This window comes from Ursus americanus, chromosome 25 (genome assembly GCF_024610735.1).
Source record: "Ursus americanus isolate L20-20 chromosome 25, mUrsAme1.1.p, whole genome shotgun sequence".
NCBI classification, from domain to species: domain Eukaryota; kingdom Metazoa; phylum Chordata; class Mammalia; order Carnivora; family Ursidae; genus Ursus; species Ursus americanus.
In genome coordinates, this window is record NC_142151.1 from 39,590,895 (window position 1) to 39,608,123 (window position 17,229).

At 59.8% G+C, this 17,229-nt stretch overlaps 1 protein-coding gene and 1 long non-coding RNA gene across 4 annotated transcripts in view; one reads left to right on the top strand and one right to left on the bottom strand.

The window, feature by feature from the left end:
* Nucleotides 1-549: 549 nt before the first annotated feature.
* Nucleotides 550-8,399, top strand: LOC123794805 (uncharacterized). Of its 2 annotated transcripts, none has more exons than XR_006780247.2 (5): nt 550-2,620; nt 4,032-4,646; nt 6,102-6,431; nt 6,782-7,845; nt 8,287-8,399. It is a non-coding gene; the product is annotated as an uncharacterized LOC123794805 (long non-coding RNA). The 2 variants fall into 2 exon arrangements; XR_006780246.2 differs by lacking the exon at nt 550-2,620 and having other exon boundaries at nt 4,581-4,646; nt 6,782-6,890; nt 7,597-7,845.
* COL2A1 (collagen type II alpha 1 chain) overlaps nt 3,881-17,229 on the bottom strand; it is a 30,189-nt gene continuing 16,840 nt past the window's right edge. For both annotated transcript variants that reach the window (XM_045801184.2, XM_045801185.2), the window contains 33 exons: nt 17,050-17,103; nt 16,575-16,682; nt 16,143-16,196; nt 15,963-16,061; nt 15,763-15,816; nt 15,224-15,322; nt 14,786-14,839; nt 14,372-14,425; nt 13,980-14,033; nt 13,736-13,789; nt 13,423-13,467; nt 13,167-13,265; nt 12,837-12,944; nt 12,490-12,543; nt 12,161-12,214; nt 11,774-11,827; nt 11,404-11,457; nt 10,988-11,095; nt 10,337-10,390; nt 9,844-9,897; nt 8,909-9,070; nt 8,608-8,715; nt 8,276-8,383; nt 7,905-7,958; nt 7,622-7,729; nt 7,346-7,399; nt 7,082-7,189; nt 6,777-6,830; nt 6,267-6,374; nt 5,622-5,910; nt 4,976-5,163; nt 4,527-4,769; nt 3,881-4,027 (listed from right to left, as the gene is read on the bottom strand). In XM_045801184.2, coding sequence (XP_045657140.1) covers nt 3,881-4,027; nt 4,527-4,769; nt 4,976-5,163; nt 5,622-5,910; nt 6,267-6,374; nt 6,777-6,830; nt 7,082-7,189; nt 7,346-7,399; nt 7,622-7,729; nt 7,905-7,958; nt 8,276-8,383; nt 8,608-8,715; nt 8,909-9,070; nt 9,844-9,897; nt 10,337-10,390; nt 10,988-11,095; nt 11,404-11,457; nt 11,774-11,827; nt 12,161-12,214; nt 12,490-12,543; nt 12,837-12,944; nt 13,167-13,265; nt 13,423-13,467; nt 13,736-13,789; nt 13,980-14,033; nt 14,372-14,425; nt 14,786-14,839; nt 15,224-15,322; nt 15,763-15,816; nt 15,963-16,061; nt 16,143-16,196; nt 16,575-16,682; nt 17,050-17,103 — 3,099 coding nt within the window. The remainder of the gene's footprint in view (nt 4,028-4,526; nt 4,770-4,975; nt 5,164-5,621; nt 5,911-6,266; nt 6,375-6,776; nt 6,831-7,081; nt 7,190-7,345; nt 7,400-7,621; nt 7,730-7,904; nt 7,959-8,275; nt 8,384-8,607; nt 8,716-8,908; nt 9,071-9,843; nt 9,898-10,336; nt 10,391-10,987; nt 11,096-11,403; nt 11,458-11,773; nt 11,828-12,160; nt 12,215-12,489; nt 12,544-12,836; nt 12,945-13,166; nt 13,266-13,422; nt 13,468-13,735; nt 13,790-13,979; nt 14,034-14,371; nt 14,426-14,785; nt 14,840-15,223; nt 15,323-15,762; nt 15,817-15,962; nt 16,062-16,142; nt 16,197-16,574; nt 16,683-17,049; nt 17,104-17,229) is intronic.

Consider the following 17,229-nt stretch of genomic DNA (forward strand, 5'->3'; position numbering starts at 1 on the left):
GTTATGCTTGACAGAGTCACTGAGTTCCCTAAGTCTGTTTTCTCTCCCTCTCTCTCTCCCCCCCACTCACTCCCCCCTCCCATTCAGCTCTCTTGCTTTCCATTACTCTTTCCTTCAGGTTGCTGATTCTTTCTTCTGCTTCCTCTAGTCTACTATTTATTCCATGTAGTGTATTTTTAATTTCAGTTGTTGAGTTCTTCAACTCTGATTGGTTCTTTTTTTATGTTTTCTATTTCTTTGTTAAGGGTCTCACTGAGATCCTTCACTCTTTTCTCAGTACGTGAGTATCTTTATGACCATTAGTTAAAATTCTCTCTTAGTCATACTACTTATCTCTATTTTGTTTAGCCCTTTTTCTGTGATTTTGTCCCGATCTTTCATTTGGGACATATCCCTTTGCTCGTTTTGTCTAACTGTCTGTGTCTGTTTCTGCTACGTCTCCTGCTCTTGAAAGGAGTGGCCTTATGAAGAAGAGGTCCTATAGTGCCCTGCAGTGCAATGTCCTCTGTTCACCAGAACCTGGTGCTTCATGGGGGGGGGGGGGCGTTCTCCTATGTGTTTTACATGAGTCCTGCTGTTATGGCTGAGCCACGTTTGCCTTCAGCCCAGTCATCTGCAATGTCTCTCTTTGCCTGTTATGGGTAGGGTTTGGTCCCTGCGTTGTTAGTGGGCCAGTCTGGGGCCACCTTGGCCTTAAGTTAGTCTAGATGTTTGCAGAGATGTCATAGCACCAGACTGCAGGGTGTTTTCCTTGTGTTGTCCCTTGAGAAGCTTTCATTGGTGGGTGAGGTCAGCAATCACATCAGCTATCTGCCCCCAACCCACTACTGAGGCCACAGTAGGACTGGTGTGTGTGGTTATCTTCCCCGTCCCCCAGAGCAGGAGTCACTCTGGAGTGATGCTGGGCCCTGTGGGCACTGCTTGCACACTGCCAGGCTTGAGGCACCACTTTGGATGGCCTCTGGCCAAGGGTGTATTGGAGGGGGCAGGTCCACAGGACAGGATGGGAGCAGGGCTCATAGCCAGTAACTTTTCCACCCTTCCACTGTGGGAGAGGATATGTAGCTGCCCAAAACTCTGGCCAAGGCCAGCCAGGTTGGAGGGGGCATGTCCACAGGAGAACACTGGGGTGGGGACATTGTTAGCAAGCTGGGTGGAGAATGTTGATGTCACACTGGTTCCCTCAGGTGTCTTTGTGTCTAGGCTGGGAGGCAGGGGAAGGAATTGCTGCCTGCCAGCTCCTTTGTTCCTAGAGAAGTCTCCCAAAGATCCCCGCTCTGCCAGCACATGCTCTGAGATTAGTGAACAAATCTCCCTCCCATATACCCCAGGCATCTTTCAAACTACTGCTTCTATGCTGTATCTCAGCAGGGCTGTTTGTGTGCTGTCTCTTTAAGGGTGTCTCTTTAAGTTCTTTGTAAGAACTACAAAGTTTTGCCCCTGTGGTTTTCAAAGCCAAATGTTATGGGAATTTGTTTTCCCTTTGCAAGTTCCCCTGCCTGGGATTTCTGATGTGAGGGTCTGTTCTCTCCCCTGTCCATGCCCCTGGTGTCCCTCCCTCCCATGGACAGTCCTATAAATCTGTTTAGCTCTGGACCACATCTTGGCCCTTTCTACCATTTCCGATGTGGCCTCTTTCCATTTAGCTATGGAGAGTCTCTTCTTCTGCTATTTGTGTCATTTTCTGGGTTATTTACAGTGATGTGGGTGTTTCTAGATGTATCTGTGGGACAGGGTGAGCTTAGGGTCCTCTTACTCTGCAGTCTTCCCCAGAAGTAACTATAAGGAAGATTCTTCCTCACCTTGACAGCACTCTTAACATTCTGCGTTCCTTCACATGGTCAGAAGGGGAACCAATTTCAGAAACTGTAATTTACCCAGGATCCAGGTGACTTGAGGAAGTCTGAGCTTCAGCTCCTAGTTAAAGCCTTTTAATGCCATACATTTTTATGGATACGAGGGATCTCATCTTAGTAAGCCAGGTCTGTCTACTCAATTGTGCCGGGGTCAGGAGAGGCTCTTCTCAGCAGAGAGAGCTTTTGCCTTTCCTGGGGCATCAGGGATCATGGGAATTAGTAATAAAGCTGGTTTTTCTCACCTTCCCTCTAGGCTAAGTTGGGACGAGGGAGCAGGGGTAGGTAGCACGGCACTGGCAGCCAAGGCTGTACATTTTGCTTCGACCACAGATGAAGCCGGCACAGGCTTTCAGTGTGAGTTCATGGAGGGCAGCTACAGGGTGGGGCCCAGTGCCGCCTCTCAGCTCCACCTTTGTCTAAGAAGTTTTCAGAAGCAGCCGGATACCCCACTGCTCTCCCCTTGCCCGCGTTAGCTCTCTTGGCAGGTTGGAAGGGTTAAGTTATGAGATGGTTTTTCTAGTTTGGTATTTTCACTTACGTTTTCATCTTACTCTCTTAGTTTGTCATGAATTAGCCCTAAGATACTTCGTTGAACACAGTTTACACTATAAGTTGAATATTAATACAAACAAGTCCAACAAAAATGTCTTAAGTATTTTTTTCTTGTTTCTTTAATAGGAAAGCCATCTATCTTCACCTGGAGGAACGGAGAGGCAGGGATGGGCAGAGAAAGAGATGGTCCTCTGGTTTATCAGCAGTGCCAGGTAACTTTTGAAATGAATTTTATGAACTACTGGTGTTGATTTTTATAGGTTTCGTGTCTCCCACGCACTTCACACATCATCACCATCGTGCCCTCTGGTAGGGAAGGTGACTGTTTCCTCGTTGTGCCACACAGGAGTCATTGGAAAGCAGGGGACTCCTGATGGTAGGGAGAAATGGGAGGCTATCCATTCATAGGGCTGGTGTTGAGAGGATGTCCATGGAAGCTTTAAGTGCAGGCCCAGGAAGTAGAGGAGGGCCAGAGGAGGGGGCAGGAAAATGGAATAAGGGGTGGGGGCAAGCATGTAACACTTCCCCCTCTCCTTGACCTAAAAGTCTCAGAGGAAGACACAGACGAACAGATCACCAAGACTGGCCAATCGCATGCACTTATCCCAGGTCCCTGTGGACTTGCTCCCTACCCATCTTCCCCACCTTCCCCCCTCCTTCGGGAGCATCTCTGATCTCCCCCGTCCAGCAAGAGGCAGCCCACACAGTGTCCCATCTCCAGGCCCTAGAGTTGTGTTTTGTGTTTACTCAAGAACAAGGCCAGTCCTCTATTTTCTGCCCCCCTTCCCAAATCTTGGCCTCTGGTCCCGGTACCCTCCTGGGTTCCATGCAGTGCGAAGGTTACAAAAAGAGGCGCGCGCGTGTGTGTGTGTGTGTGCGTGCGCGTGTGAGGTCCCTAAACCAGGCAGTATGACTCTAGGGTCCTCCCTCCTGGCTGAGAAGTCAATAAAAGAAGGCCTTAGGATGACCAAATGGTCACGCCTACAGAATCAAAGACTAAGGGAAAATAAAGAACAAAACACAGGTCAATATGTACTTTCCAATAATTTTTTTGTTTTTAATATCAATTGACGTTTTAAAAAATACAGAGGTGTTTGACACAGAATAGCACCATTGTGTAGGACACACACAGTTCCTGCGCCCGGCACCTGAAGGGGCTCTTCTTGCCTGGGCTGGGGACAGTCACTCAGGGGGCGTTTGACTCACACCAGTTAGTTTCCTGCCTCTGCCTCGACCCAAAGGTCTTACAGGAAGACAATAAATAAATAGAACACCGAGATTTTATTTTGCAGTCTGCCCAGTTCAGGTCTCTTAGAAAGAGAGGGGAGAAAAGTCCACACTGTGAGCGGGTGGGATGAATGGACATCAGGTCAGGTCAGCCATTCAGTGCAGAGCCCTAGAGTGACTGGGACTGGAAAGTACTTGGGTCCTCTGGGTTGGCAATGGATTGTGTTGTTTGTGGGTTCGGGTTTTTACAAGAAGCAGACAGGCCCTATGTCCACACCAAATTCCTGCTCGGGCCCTCCTATGTCCATAGGCGCAATGTCAATGATGGGGAGGCGCGAGGTCTTCTGTGACCGGTACTCGATCAGAGTCTTGCCCCACTTACCGGTGTGTTTCTAGGGAAAAAAGAGAGGAGACACTGTCCAGTGCCAGCTGCCCAGGATCCCAAAGCTGAGCCTCATGGAGCACAAAGTATGAAACACGCTCAGGGGCTCCCCTGACCTCTCCTTGGCTTGCCAGAGCCCCTTCCACAACTCCTGTTCTTGCCAGCAAGGCCCCCTCCACGCTGTCCTTCCCTCCCCCACAGCGAGCCTCTCTTCCTCCAGCCCGTGGGCCGACCCACACACGCCACATGAATACACTCCTACAAGGGTAACTGGACATGCCGGGTAGGGCTTCTTTCCCCTGAGCCAAGGGAGTGAAGAAGATGGAACAGCACCCCTCCCTCACTGGTCACTCTGCCTGTCTTCTCTGACTAACCCCTCACGCTCACACCTCTGAGGGTCCCATCACTTTGGGCCTGACACCAGCTGTGGACCCGCCCTTGGCCTGCCGCAGCCCGAGCCCCAGGCCTCAGGCAGCCCGTCTCTGGAGGCCCCAGCCAGCCTGACTCACCGTGCAGCCATCCTTCAGGACGGTGTACGTGAATCTGCTGTTGCCCTCGGCCCGGATCTCCACGTCATTGGAGCCCTGGATGAGCAGGGCCTTCTTGAGGTTGCCGGCGGCTTCGTCCAGGTAGGCGATGCTGTTCTTGCAGTGGTAGGTGATGTTCTGGGAGCCCTCGGTGGACAGCAGGCGCAGGAAGGTCATCTGGACGTTGGCAGTGTTGGGAGCCAGGTTGTCATCACCGTAGCTGAACTGTTAGGGCAGAGAGCAGTGGTGTGAGAGGCCCAGGGGCAGCATCCACTGGGATCACGGTTAGAACTACTGTCCCTCCCCTCTCCTTCCTCTTAAGCCTCAAAGAAAGCGGGTGAGAGTGTGGGTGGGGTGCCATCAACTCGGAGGGAGCATGAAGAGAAAGGTTTCGAGGCGCCGTCTCTGGCCTAGAGCGGCCAGGCACTCACGTGGAAGCCACCATTGATGGTTTCTCCAAACCAGATGTGTTTCTTGTCCTTGTTCTTGCTGCTCCACCAGTTCTTCTTGGGAACGTTCGCTGGGTTGGGGTAGACGCAGGTCTCGCCAGTCTCCATGTTGCAGAAAACCTTCATGGCGTCCAAGGTGCAGCCCTGGTTGGGGTCAATCCAGTAGTCTCCTGCAGGGGGAGGAGGCGATACCCCATGAGGACTCAGCTAGGCAGACCCAACCAAGAGGGCCAGGGCTGCCTGGGAGAGACAGAAAGGCCTACGGGGACACAAGGGGCAGAGGCACAGGTGGTGAGGGCCACGTGTAGCCAAAGGGAGGGGAGATGCAGGGATCCAGGAGTAAGGAGACCTGGGCGGGAAAGCCCAGGGCTAAACAGGGGTGCAAGCCAAAGGGCAGGAGCAGGGCCTGCCTGGTGGACGGAGCTCTCCCCTGACGTCACATCTGCCCTGTGGCCATGGCAGGACAGGAGCCAGGGCTGCACTTTCTTTGCTGTGGGATGGAGGAGTGGCCATCTGCTGGCACCTTCCAGGCCTGGCTCTGCTCTATGCTAAGCGATGCCTCCTCCCACCCACCCCGTGGGCTGACTTCCTGCTCTCTGGGGCCAGGGGTCCCGTCCGGCAGGCTCACCGCTCTTCCATTCAGGGTGGCAGAGTTTCAGGTCCCGGCAGGTGCGAGCGGGGTTCTTGCGGGAGCCCTCGGGGCTGCGGAGGCTCTCAATCTGGTTGTTGAGGGACTTGAGCGTGGCGTCCACCTCGGCATCATGCTGTCTCAGGTCGCCGGCTGCCTGGTCAGCCCGCATGTACTGCAGGGGGTCAGGGCCCTTCTCTCTCTGGCCAAGGCCAGCAAAGGCAGACATGTCGATGCCAGGGCCAGGGGGTCCTGGAGGGCCAGGAGGTCCGGGGTTTCCAGGAGGACCCTGCAGCAGGAAACATAACAATCAGCCGGGAATTGTGGGGATATGCCCCTCCTGGGTACATCTCCACCTGCTAGAATATGCTAGAGTGTCTTCTTCCAGTCCTGTGGGCGGGGGAGGGGTGCGGCAGGCCAGGACCAAGAAAATCCTGCAGCTTCCCTATTCTGCATCAGCCCCTCTCTTCTGTGTCTCAGTACCAAGCACGGACCCTTTGAACCTCCCAGGAAGACCCAGGGTAAAGGACGCCATCATCCTTAGCTGCGGCTGATGCCCTGAAAGAGGCCCTTGGCCCCAGAGAACGCAAGCCTCCTGGATGCTGGGGACAGCCCAGAGAGCGGGGAAGGAGTCGGGACACTTACCGCGGGGCCAGTTTCGCCTGAACGTCCACGGGGACCAGGAGGTCCGATGGGACCAGGGATTCCATTAGCACCATCTTTGCCGGAGGGACCGACGGGACCAGGAGGACCCTGCAGACCAGGAGAGAAGAGCCGTCACCGAAGGGGCGGTTGGGAGTGGCCACTCAGGTAGCCGTCCTGACGTGAAGCCCCGCAGCTTCACGCTTCTCCTCACAGAGCCCAGCCTGGTCTCCGCTTGGCTAAGAACCAGCAGGGCGGCCTCGCAGCTCGCCTACCATCCCGAGCTCCTCCTTGTCAAATCCCATTCCCAGGGGGCCTGACAGCCAGGAGCTGTTGTCATGTTCACCCAGCCTGTGGACTCTGGTGCTTTTCTGGCCCCGGTGACCCCGAGCCAGTACTGTCCCCGCTGCCGAGTGAGACCCCCTGAGCCTGAGTCTTCCCTCCCCGCCAGAACGCCTGGCCAGTGCCTGCCCTCCCCACCCCCCGAGGAAGGGCTCACTCCATCTCACTTACTCTAGGGCCAGAAGGACCAGCAGGACCAGAAGCACCTTGGTCTCCAGAAGGACCCTGTGCAAAAGGAAGAGGCAAAGGTCAGAGGTCAGCACAGACAGGGCCCCATCTTCCAGGGTAAGAGGCCTTCTCGAATATACATGTGACATGTCCTACTCCATTCCCTTTCCACTTCCTCAAGGTTGGAGGGAGGAGGAAGTCCTGGGAATTTCCCAGGATGATCCCAAGTTGACTTAGCCCCTGGTACACTCAAGTGGGCTCTGAGCAGCAGGAGGCCTGGGGAGCTATGCACAGACAGCAACACTCACAGGAGGGCCGGGCAGACCCTGCAGACCGGTGAAGCCACGGTGTCCCTTTAGTCCTCTCTCGCCAGCCTCTCCAGCTTCTCCTTTGTCACCCCGGGGACCTTGAGGGCCCTGGGAACAAGACAGACACAGGTCGGGTCAGGTTGGCCAGGCAGGAGCAGGCTGCTGGCCTCCCCTGAGCCAAGGAGTCCCCGGATCCATGGGACCCCCACTGCCCTCCAAACCTGCACCCGTCGAGAGCCCAACAGAGGACGTGCAGATACTCACTGGGATTCCCCGGGCTCCAGCCGGTCCTGCGGGACCCATGGGGCCTTGTGCGCCCTGTGAGGGAGAGAGTGGGAACGCGTCAGAGCAGAGCCAGGACAGGGAGGGCCCCCTCTGCATCTGTCCTGGGCTGGGCACTGAGGTTGCTGCTCCCACGGCCCAGAGACCTCCCGGGCCCAGGGGTGCCTCCAGGGCCTGGGGATCAGACAGTGGGTGAGCTCCCAGCTCACTTGGCCACCCTCTTCCACTTCCAGCTTTTACTGAATTAAGGATACTCACAGCTTCTCCTCGGTCTCCCTGCTTTCCAATTGGGCCAGCGGGGCCAGGAGAGCCAGGGGGCCCGGGGGCTCCGGGGGCACCCACAGCACCAGCCTCACCACGATCACCCTGTCAGGAGAGAGGTCACAGGCTTAGAGCGGAATGTTCCAGGAGAGACATGGAGAAAATGTCCTTCCAAACCGAGACAAGACTCTGATTCCAACCTGCCACCCCAGCCTGACCTGGTAGGTCTGACAGAATGTCCTCCCTGCCCCACTGCACACAGAGACACCCCAATATTCACCTTGACTCCAGCGGCACCATCTCTGCCAGGGGGACCATCAGCACCAGGGGTTCCCTGGGTAAGGGGAAACAAGACACCATGAAAGCTGCCCCTGCCTGGCTCCCATCCTGCTCGCCCATCCCTGCCTCGGGAGCCCCAGGCTTGTGCCCTTCCATCCAGCTGCCGAAGCTTCCTTCTGCCTTCCTCCCCCTGCACCGGTTCTTAGTCTCCGTGCCCTCTCCTCCCACCGTCACAACTTCCCATCGCAACCAGGCACTTGGGCCTAGCAGGCCGTCCCGCCATCCCCCCCTCCAGGACACCAGGACTGGGCCTGGTTGGCCCGGCACTCCTCTCCCTGGTAAGGGTCACCCACCACGGCTCCCGCTGCTCACCTCTCGTCCAGGTTCGCCAGCAGGACCGGTCAGGCCAGGAGGACCCACGGGGCCGGGGGGACCTCGGTCTCCAGATGCACCAGGAGCTCCCTGCTTGCCAGGCTCACCCTGGAGGGACAGCGACAGGGACGATGAGTGTGCACTCAAAGAACCCCGGCCCAGGACCTGCTGAGCCTTTCTAAAGAAAGGGCTGACAGAGGGTGAGTTCGGAGGGTGCCGAGTGGGTGGAAGCCTCAGAGGGCAGCGCTGCTTCTGCGGAGGCCAGGCCACCGCCCCACGAGCACGGCGTGCAGAGCCCCGGCTCCCCAGAGGAAGGGGCCTCCTCCACTCACCGATGGGCCGGGCAAGCCAGGGAATCCTCTCTCACCACGCTGCCCGGGCAGACCGACGATGCCCCTCTGACCAGCCAGACCTTGGGGACCTGGAGGACCATCGGGACCCTAAGAGAGGGGAGGCAGGAGTGAGAATGTGAGCTCTGACCTGGAGGGGCTCAGCCATCCACACCCAGCCTGGCTGCCATCCGCAGGAACCAGCCCTCTTCCCGCCCGGCAGCAGCCCCTCCCCGGCGTCCCCTTCCACTCCGGGCTCTGTGAGCTCCAAAGACTCCCTGGGCCGGGCCTGTGAGGGACTTACAGAGGGACCATCATCTCCAGGTTCTCCCTTCTCGCCAGGGGGTCCAGCAGGACCTTGGAGGCCAGGGTCACCGGCACGGCCAGGCGGGCCGCTGTCTCCTCGAGCACCTTTGGGACCATCTTTTCCAGAAGGACCAGGGGGCCCAGGGGGCCCAGGGTTTCCCTAGAAGAGCAGATGTAAGAAATGAGAACTCTCACCCTGCTCCATCCAGGCTGCCAAAGCTGCTGTGGCCCAGGGCTAGCAGATCCCCCGGGGCTCCCCCCACGTGAAGGACAGCCTGACCTCCACCCCAGTGCACCTCTTCCATCTTCTCTCCCCTGTGGAGCTGTGAGCGGCCAGCCCTGGCTTCTCCAGCCCCTGCATTTGCTGTTTCTGATCTACTTGGACTTCCTCCTGCCTGCTTTCTCTCGGCCTCAATCCTACTGTGCCGGAGGAACCGCTCAAACCTGGCTGCACTAACCCCTGAGCCTCTGCCCCCCCCCCCCCCCGCCCCGCTCCCTCTGCACTCGCTGGTGGCAAGCCGGGTGACTTTTTTTCACCGTCGCTCCTCCCTCCGCAGCAAAAGCCCGCGGGGCGAGGTGCAGAGTTTGTACAGGCCAGGAACACGGAACGTGCTCAAGAACGTGCAAGGCAATGGTGCCAGCCTGTCCTGCCCCCCGAGCCAGAAGTCTGAAGGTTCGAGCCCAAGTCAGCAGGGACGGTTGCCCTTGGCCAGCAAGAGGGTCACAGCCCCTCTGCTCCCAGCTGTTTACAAGGAGAACAGGTCCCCGTGACCAATTAACTACTCGTCCCAGGAGTGGGAACAGCTACGAAGGGATGGAAGCCGACCTGGGCTCTTTGGGTCCCTGTTGGGGGGGCTGTACCAGACTCTTCACCCCCCATCTGTGCCTCTCGTGCCAGGAGGCAGGTAGGAACCAGCTAGGAACGCCACTTACATTGGAGCCTGGGGGTCCGACGCGGCCAGCAGCTCCAGGGAATCCGGTGGCTCCCTATGTGGGGACAAGACAGGCCCTGAATCCCTCAGGCCCTCAGGAGGCCCATGGATCAGAAGGGCAGAAGGGTCTCAGAGGCTGGTATGGAAAGGGGCAAGGAGAGCTAGCAAGGAAGAGGGCCCGTGGGTCTGGCCCTCGGTCCGGAAGCTGCAGCTTCCCTGCCTCCAGCTCCTGCAGGGGGCTGCCTAGGGCCAGAGACCTCCCAGGACCACTGCACACCAGCAGAGAGGGCTCCTGTCCCCCACGAGGCTGTGGGATGGGCTCAGCCTTGGGGCAAAAGCAATGCTGAGAAAGAAGGTGAGCCAATCCCAGAACACCAGCGTGGGAGCCTCTGGCCAGGCGTTCTTCGTGAGATGAGGCCAGAGTGGAGGCATGAGACCCTGCTGTCCCCACAGTACCTTCCACCCCACCTGGTGGGCATGGGGACCTCACTCACCGGGGGGCCTTGAGCACCTCGGGCTCCTTTAGGACCAGTCACACCAGTAGGACCCTGGGAAGGAAGGAGGGAGGGACACAGTGAGGACCGGTCACCCAGAGAGGGGCTATGGGCTTCTGGGCGTAGGGCCTGTTGGAACCCCCAACAACGGACTCCTGAGGGCTAGGTTTTCAAAGATGTAGCCTTCTTGGCACTAAAAGCCCAGCCTGGAGAAGCCGTCACAGATGGGCCTGCCACCCCCTCCGAGAGAGACTCACGTTCTAGGAGACCTCAGGGAGGAAAGGCCCATCTGGCATCTGCAAAGCTGGGCCAACGTCTCCCCAGTCCCTCCCCAGGAGCCTGGCTGCTGGGTCCCAGGCTCTCTGTCCTCAGCCTGCACCCTCTGTCTGTCTGCTGGCCCCCACACCCTACCCCCAAGACAATGAAGGTCAATTTAGCTACTTTAGAACCTTTGTCCCTGAGTAGAGATTCCTGCCCACAGCCTCTCCCTTCTGTGGCTGGGGCAGCGTCTGCCAGGCCGAGAGGCTGAAACTCGGGGGGGGCTTACACCCAGGCCTCCCGGCCATTCTCTGCCTGTCTGCACCCCTCACCCTGCACCCAGACATCCCTGCCCCATGGGAATAGTTCCTGGGGGAGCTCACTGCTACCCACCTGAGGCCCGGGAGCTCCAGAGGGGCCCTGAGGACCCGGGGCACCAGCATCACCTTTCTGGCCAGCCTCTCCTTGCTCACCCTTGGCACCTGGTTGGCCGTCAGCACCCTGTTCCAAGAAGGAGGAAGCGGGAGAATGAGAGGCAAGACAAATACTCCAGGTTCTTCCAAAAGGGCCAGCAGCCCTGGGTGTGTGAGTGGGTGGGACAGTGAGCAAGCCAGCGAGCAGGTGTCCACCATGGCCTGAAGGCTGCTCTAAGATGGGATTGTGAGGTCAGAGTGGAGGTGCAAGGAGAGAAGGAAGAGGCCGCTTCCATCTTCTTTAGATTCTGCCCCTCCCGCCCCCACAGGCTGGAAGGTGCCGCCATGTTTCGAGCTGGCCTGAGTGGAGGGCTGGGAAGGTGGGTGGACACTCACGGGAGGACCTGCGAATCCAGCGGGCCCAGGGGGTCCAGTCTCTCCGCGTTCACCCTGTGAGAGAAGGGGCCCAGGAGAGGTAAGGCCCCACGCCCGCCTGCTTCTGTCCCCTCCTCTAAGCCAGAGCCCTCTGGCCCCGCCCAGCCCTTGCAGAGCCACCCCAGAGGGAGGACCCCCAAAAGTAGCCTCCGGGAAGCCCTGTCCTAAGCAAGGGACCCGAGTCAGAAAGCCTCTCTTGGTCAGAGGATCTGGCGACCCGAAGGCCCTCTACCTCGACCACACCATGGAGAGGACAGGCCTTCTCCCTTCCTTCTCATCTCCCCTCCCCACCCCCAGACGCAGCGGGCCAGGTTCCAGGGCAGAGACTCACCGGGGCGCCGCGAGCACCAGCAGCTCCTGCAGGACCGGGAGGTCCAACTTCTCCCTGAGGTGGGGGGGGGGGGACAACGGATAAGGGATGGGGGTCAGGGCGGGGCCCTTCAAGAGCAAAGTGCATCCCGGAGGGCTCACAAGGGATGGCCTGTTTTCGCCTTGTTGCTTTAGGCTGGCCTTCCCAGGAGCTCTGCCGCCCAGCCCGCTCCCCGCCTGGGCTCCACGGGACAGGGCGCACAGCCAGTGACTCTGCTCTCGAGAAGACCCCTGCCCCTCACTGCTCGCAGCCCCCAGTGGGCAGGAGTGTGCCAGTTGTTGAGTGAGGACGAGAGACAGCACCCCTGGCAGGAGATGAGGGGGAGGCGGGCCAGAGAGAGGAACTCACCTTCTCACCATTGGCACCAGCGGGACCAGGGGGGCCAATGGGACCAGTCAAGCCCTGGGGAGAAAGGAGACCAAGGTGAGGGAGACAGAGAGTTGACCAGGGCCTTGGGAGCCCGGCACGGAGTCTAGGCCCTCGCACCCAGTGGACCTTGGCGCACCCTCCCACGGCCCCCAGAATGCCCTCTCGCCCTGTTGTCCCAGTTTTGTTGGGAGAGTCCCCAGAGCTGCCCAGTCTGCACTCACACACCGCCCTCCTGTCCCCAGAGTGCCGGGCTAGAGACCCAGCAGCCCGCTGAATTTGTGGGGCGCCCACAACCGGCATCCACTTACTCGTCCACCGTCCTTTCCAGGGGCTCCCTCGGGGCCTTTCTCACCAACATCACCCTGTGGGATAGAGAAGACGGGCCACCTCAGGACTCCAGTCAGCCTCAGCCTCACCCTCCCTGAGGCTCCGGGCAGAGCTCAGCCCCCGCCCAACAGGATTCGCTGTGGGTTCAGGGTGAGAGAGAGGAGTGAGATGGGGGCGGGGGGAGGCAAACAGAAGCCCAGAGGGGTCTCCAAGATCCTCAAGAGGGTTAGCTAGGGACCTCCCCACCTGGGTGCTACGGGGAGAGTGGAGGGGGAGTGTGGGTGGGGAAGCGCAGTTTTGGGGGCGACACGGTCAAGCTGGTACTCACCCTGTCTCCCTTGGGCCCAGCAATGCCAGCTGCTCCTCTCTCACCGGGCATCCCTTGCAGACCTGGAGGGCCCTGAGCCCCAGGGGGGCCAGCTGGGCCAGATGCGCCCTGTCGGGTGGGGGGGAGGGAGTCTGTGGTGGGCAGCACCTGCCTAGGACCCCAGCACCCACGCCCTCTTTCCTTCCCTTCCTCCTCTGCCAGACCACCTTTGTCTTGTCTTCTACCTGCGCCCCTCCGATCTTCATTCCTCCTGAGCCCCTCCCATTCCTCCTCCCCCTCCCTCAGCAGGCCTCCTAGGCTGGCCCATACAACCCCAACAGCCTCACTTACTTTGGGACCGTCCGTGCCAGGAGTGCCGGGGAGGCCACGGGCACCCTGAAGTCCCTGGGCCCCGGGAGAGCCACGTTCGCCTGGGAAACCTCGTTCGCCCTGTGACAGAGACCGTGGAGCAATCAAGCAAGAGAGAGGGGGCAGAGGCCCAGGGAAAAGCAGGGGGGTGGCGGGTAGAGCGCTACAGGGTGCACTGGCAGAAGGGCACAGGGAAAGGGCAGGCCCGAGGGGACCACCGGAAGTGGCCGACACTCACCCTGGGACCCACGAGGCCGGGGGCTCCAGCTTCACCGGGAACGCCCTGGGGAACAAAGGAAGATGTGTGAGAGAGCATAAGCTTTTCTGTCCCCCCCCCACCCCACCCCCCACCCCACCCCCCCCCCACCCCCCCCCCCCCGCCCCGCGCACTGGAGGCTGAGCTCAGACTGTTCTCCGTGGAGAGCTGGAATGTGGCCCCAGACGTTCCCAGCCTCACGGGGCCCCTAGTGCCCTCCTGCCCTCGTCTCCTGGGCATCAGAAGAGATCTTCCCATCTGAACGGTTTGCAGGTTCAAAGAGCCCCGTACTCACCTGGTCACCTGGTTTTCCACCTTCGCCTGGGGGACCAGGAGGGCCAGGAAGTCCCTAGAGGGCAGAGTGACATGCATTAGCAGAGTTTACTGCCCCAGCCCCCCGGGGAGCCCCAGCACGGGGACAGGAGCCAGGCCTGTAGCGAAGCCCCCTCCCCCGTCCCCCTCGGGAGGAGCGCCCGCTGCTGCCCACAGCGGCCTGGGCATGGAAGGAACTGAAGAGTGGGCCCACTGCAGCCACCTACCTGGAACCCAGATGGCCCAGGAGCACCCTGCTCGCCTCGTTCACCAGCAGGTCCCTGCAGAGAGAGGCAAAGGTGACCTGAGCCAGTGCTGCGGAGAATCGGAGAGCCTCGGCCAGAGGGGACTGCGGTGGCAGCAGGAGGGCTGCCCAGACCCCGTCCGGCACTGCCCAAGAAACAGCGTACGCGTGCTTCCCTTGCTGCTCTCCCACCAATGGCCTGCACCCCTGGGACAGCGTGGGGTCCACACTGCCTTGGCTGAGGGTGGGTCTGGTGTCCCAGAGGAGCCCAGATCCTCAGCTATTAGCCCGATGTGAGGCGGGCCTGAGGCGCCCCGGCCTCGTGCCACCACCCCCATGCCCACAGGGCGGCCTGAGAGGCTACCAGGTACTTACGGCGGGTCCGGGGGGTCCTGCAGCACCTGTCTCACCGTCTTTGCCAGGAAGACCCTGGAGGGGAGATGAAGGAGGATGGCATGACACACGTCCTTCCGTTCTGCAGACCCCAGGGCTGAGCAAGTACACTTGGTGGCCCAGAGATTCCAGACCTCCATGATCCCCCAACCCGAATTCCATTTCTACCCCCTTCTTTCCCTGGGCCCCTCCTTTTCCCAGTCTTCCTCAGCATGGGAGGCTTCCTCCTCTCCCTGGGCTGCTGACCTACAGCAGCTAGAAGTCTCTCCGTGTGGACTCTCTGTGTGGCTCAGCCCCAGGAATCCCCGCTGCTGACGAGGGGCCCCAGGAGCATGCCGAGGGATGCGGCTCCCCTCGCACGTGTCCGGCCAGGAGGGAGCGAGGCAGGCTACTTACTCTCAGACCAGGAGCGCCGGGCAGTCCCTTCTCACCAGCCTTGCCAGGCTCGCCCTGGAGGAAAGAGGGCAGGACCATGACGGGAGGGTTTTGGGGGTGGGGGGCAGAGCGGGCTGGGGAGACGGGGCTTGGGGCCATAGCCCGATGGACAGCGAAAGCTCGAGCCGAGTATCCGCACCCTCTCTTATGCTCGGGAGTGTGACAGCACTGCCCCGGGGGACGATGTTATGGCTGAGGCCCTGAGCTCTCGGGGGCCCCAGTCTCCCCAGATCACATGCACTCCTGCAGGACACGGAGGCCCAAGCTGCCCATGGCCCTAGGGCTTCTGCTTGTCACTGCCTGTGGGATAACTCTATTAAGGAGCCAATCCTCTCTCCAGGGGGCGGGGAGGGAGGTAGCACAGTGTGGAAGGAAATGGAAGGGCAGGTTGTGACTTACGTTGGCACCTTTGGGGCCAGGGAAACCCATGACACCAGGCTGCCCACGAGCGCCCTGAGGACCTGGAGGACCAGGGCGACCGTCTTCACCAGGAGCTCCCTGAAAGAGAGGACAGCGTTGTCAGAACACAGACACTCCGACCACATCCGTCCATCCAGCATCTCCTAAGTGCCCACAGCATCGGCAGGCACAGGGCGGGGCAACAGCCAGACGCACGGCATGTGGGCTTGACCAAGGTTTTGACCAGCAGCCCACACCACACATGCGGGCCCTGGGAGCAGCAAGGTGCAGCTTAAATGAGAAGTGTTACCCCTAGAAGCGCACCCCAGGCTTTGCTTTCCTCCAAGGCAAGGCCCAAATGCACAAGAGGGTGGCATCTTCTGAGCTCCACACCTGGCCCGATGCCTACCATCTGCCCCTCTCCCCAGTTCTCAAAATTCACACGCTGCCCCCACCCAAACTCCTGTCTCCCGTACCACCTGCCTCCCCACGGGTATCGCCCGCCCAACTCTCCCAACAGCCCCAGACGGGAGACTTACAGAAGGACCAACTTTGCCTTGAGGACCAGCATCACCAGGGCGACCAGTGAGACCCTTTGTTCAGGGGAGAGAGAGAGGGTGGTTATCAGGGAAGGCCCCAGGTCCTCCCAACCCTGGCCGCACAGGGTTGGAGGGAGCAGGTGGGGGAGGGTACGAGGACTTGGCTCAGAGCCCAGAGCAGAAGCAGCTCTGTTACGCACCCGGGCTCCAGGAAGGCCAGGCTCTCCAGGACGGCCAGGGTCACCGTTGGCTCCTTTGGGACCAGCAAGGCCGCTGGGCCCTCGCTCTCCAGGGGCTCCCTACACAAGGGGAGGCGGGGAGTCAGCAGGAGGCCATTGGACCAACAACGCAGGGACCCCAGTCCCTCTTCCCCCACTCACCTTTGGACCTGCCAGACCATCCTGACCTGGGAAACCACGGTTGCCAGGAGCACCCTAGAAGGAAGGGGAAGGAGGACGGGTAGTGAGTTAAAATGGCCCTAACCCAGCCATACAGACAGCCTCGCCCGGCTTCAGGGGATCCATCCCACCAACCCACAAACCATTTCTGTGGGGCAGTAGCCACGGCCGGCGAGACGCCGAGAGATTAACTTCTCGGGCCTGTCCCGGGCAGTAGCTCAAACTGCTTCATGCCATCCTGGGGTGGGGGGCACAAATAAGGAGGGCTTCCTGTCCCCATGGCGGTGAGTGGAGAAGAGAGGACTCTGATACTCAGAAAGGCCACCGGACTTGGCCAGAACACAGAGCCATGGAGACTCAGCGTCCACATCCAGGACACACCCCACAGACAGTGGGGACTCCCAGCCCACTTACTCTCTCTCCGGGGGGACCAACGGGCCCAGCGCCACCAGGCTCTCCACGGGCACCTCTCTTGCCTTCTTCACCAGCAGGACCAGGGGCTCCTTGGGGACCAGCAGGGCCCTGTGAACCAACACAAAAGAGAAACAGCGTGAGTCTTCACCTGGCGCCCGGTCCGTCGCTGGCCTGGCAGGTGGAGGAAGCAGCCTTGGCTATTGTTTCAGAGCTGGGGGACTGGGGAAGAGGGGCCACAAAGGATCGGCCCAGGGAGAGTAGAAGTGGCCGGTGGGAAGAGAGAGGGTGGAAAGCTGAAGCTGTTCAGATTGGTCAAACCAAAGATGGGACTTAAGCTGCATCGGTTTCTCAAGCTGTTATTGCCCCTCCTCCAGGCACAACCTGAGAGGTCCCAGGTTAGGGGACAGGGCTACAGAGGAGTAGGGCCGTGGGCTGGGGGTGGCCCTGGGCCCGAGAGCTGGGGGCAGATACTCACAGGTTCTCCCTTGGGGCCTTGTTCACCTTTGAAGCCAGCAATGCCAGGCTCGCCCTGGGGAAAGAGAGAGCAGATTCTCGCACTGGGCTTTCCCCACAGACCCTGCCCCCACCACCCCAGACACCCTTAAAGGCACCCCCCCCCCCGCAAAGGACACTGGTGTGAGAGCAGGAAGGAAGG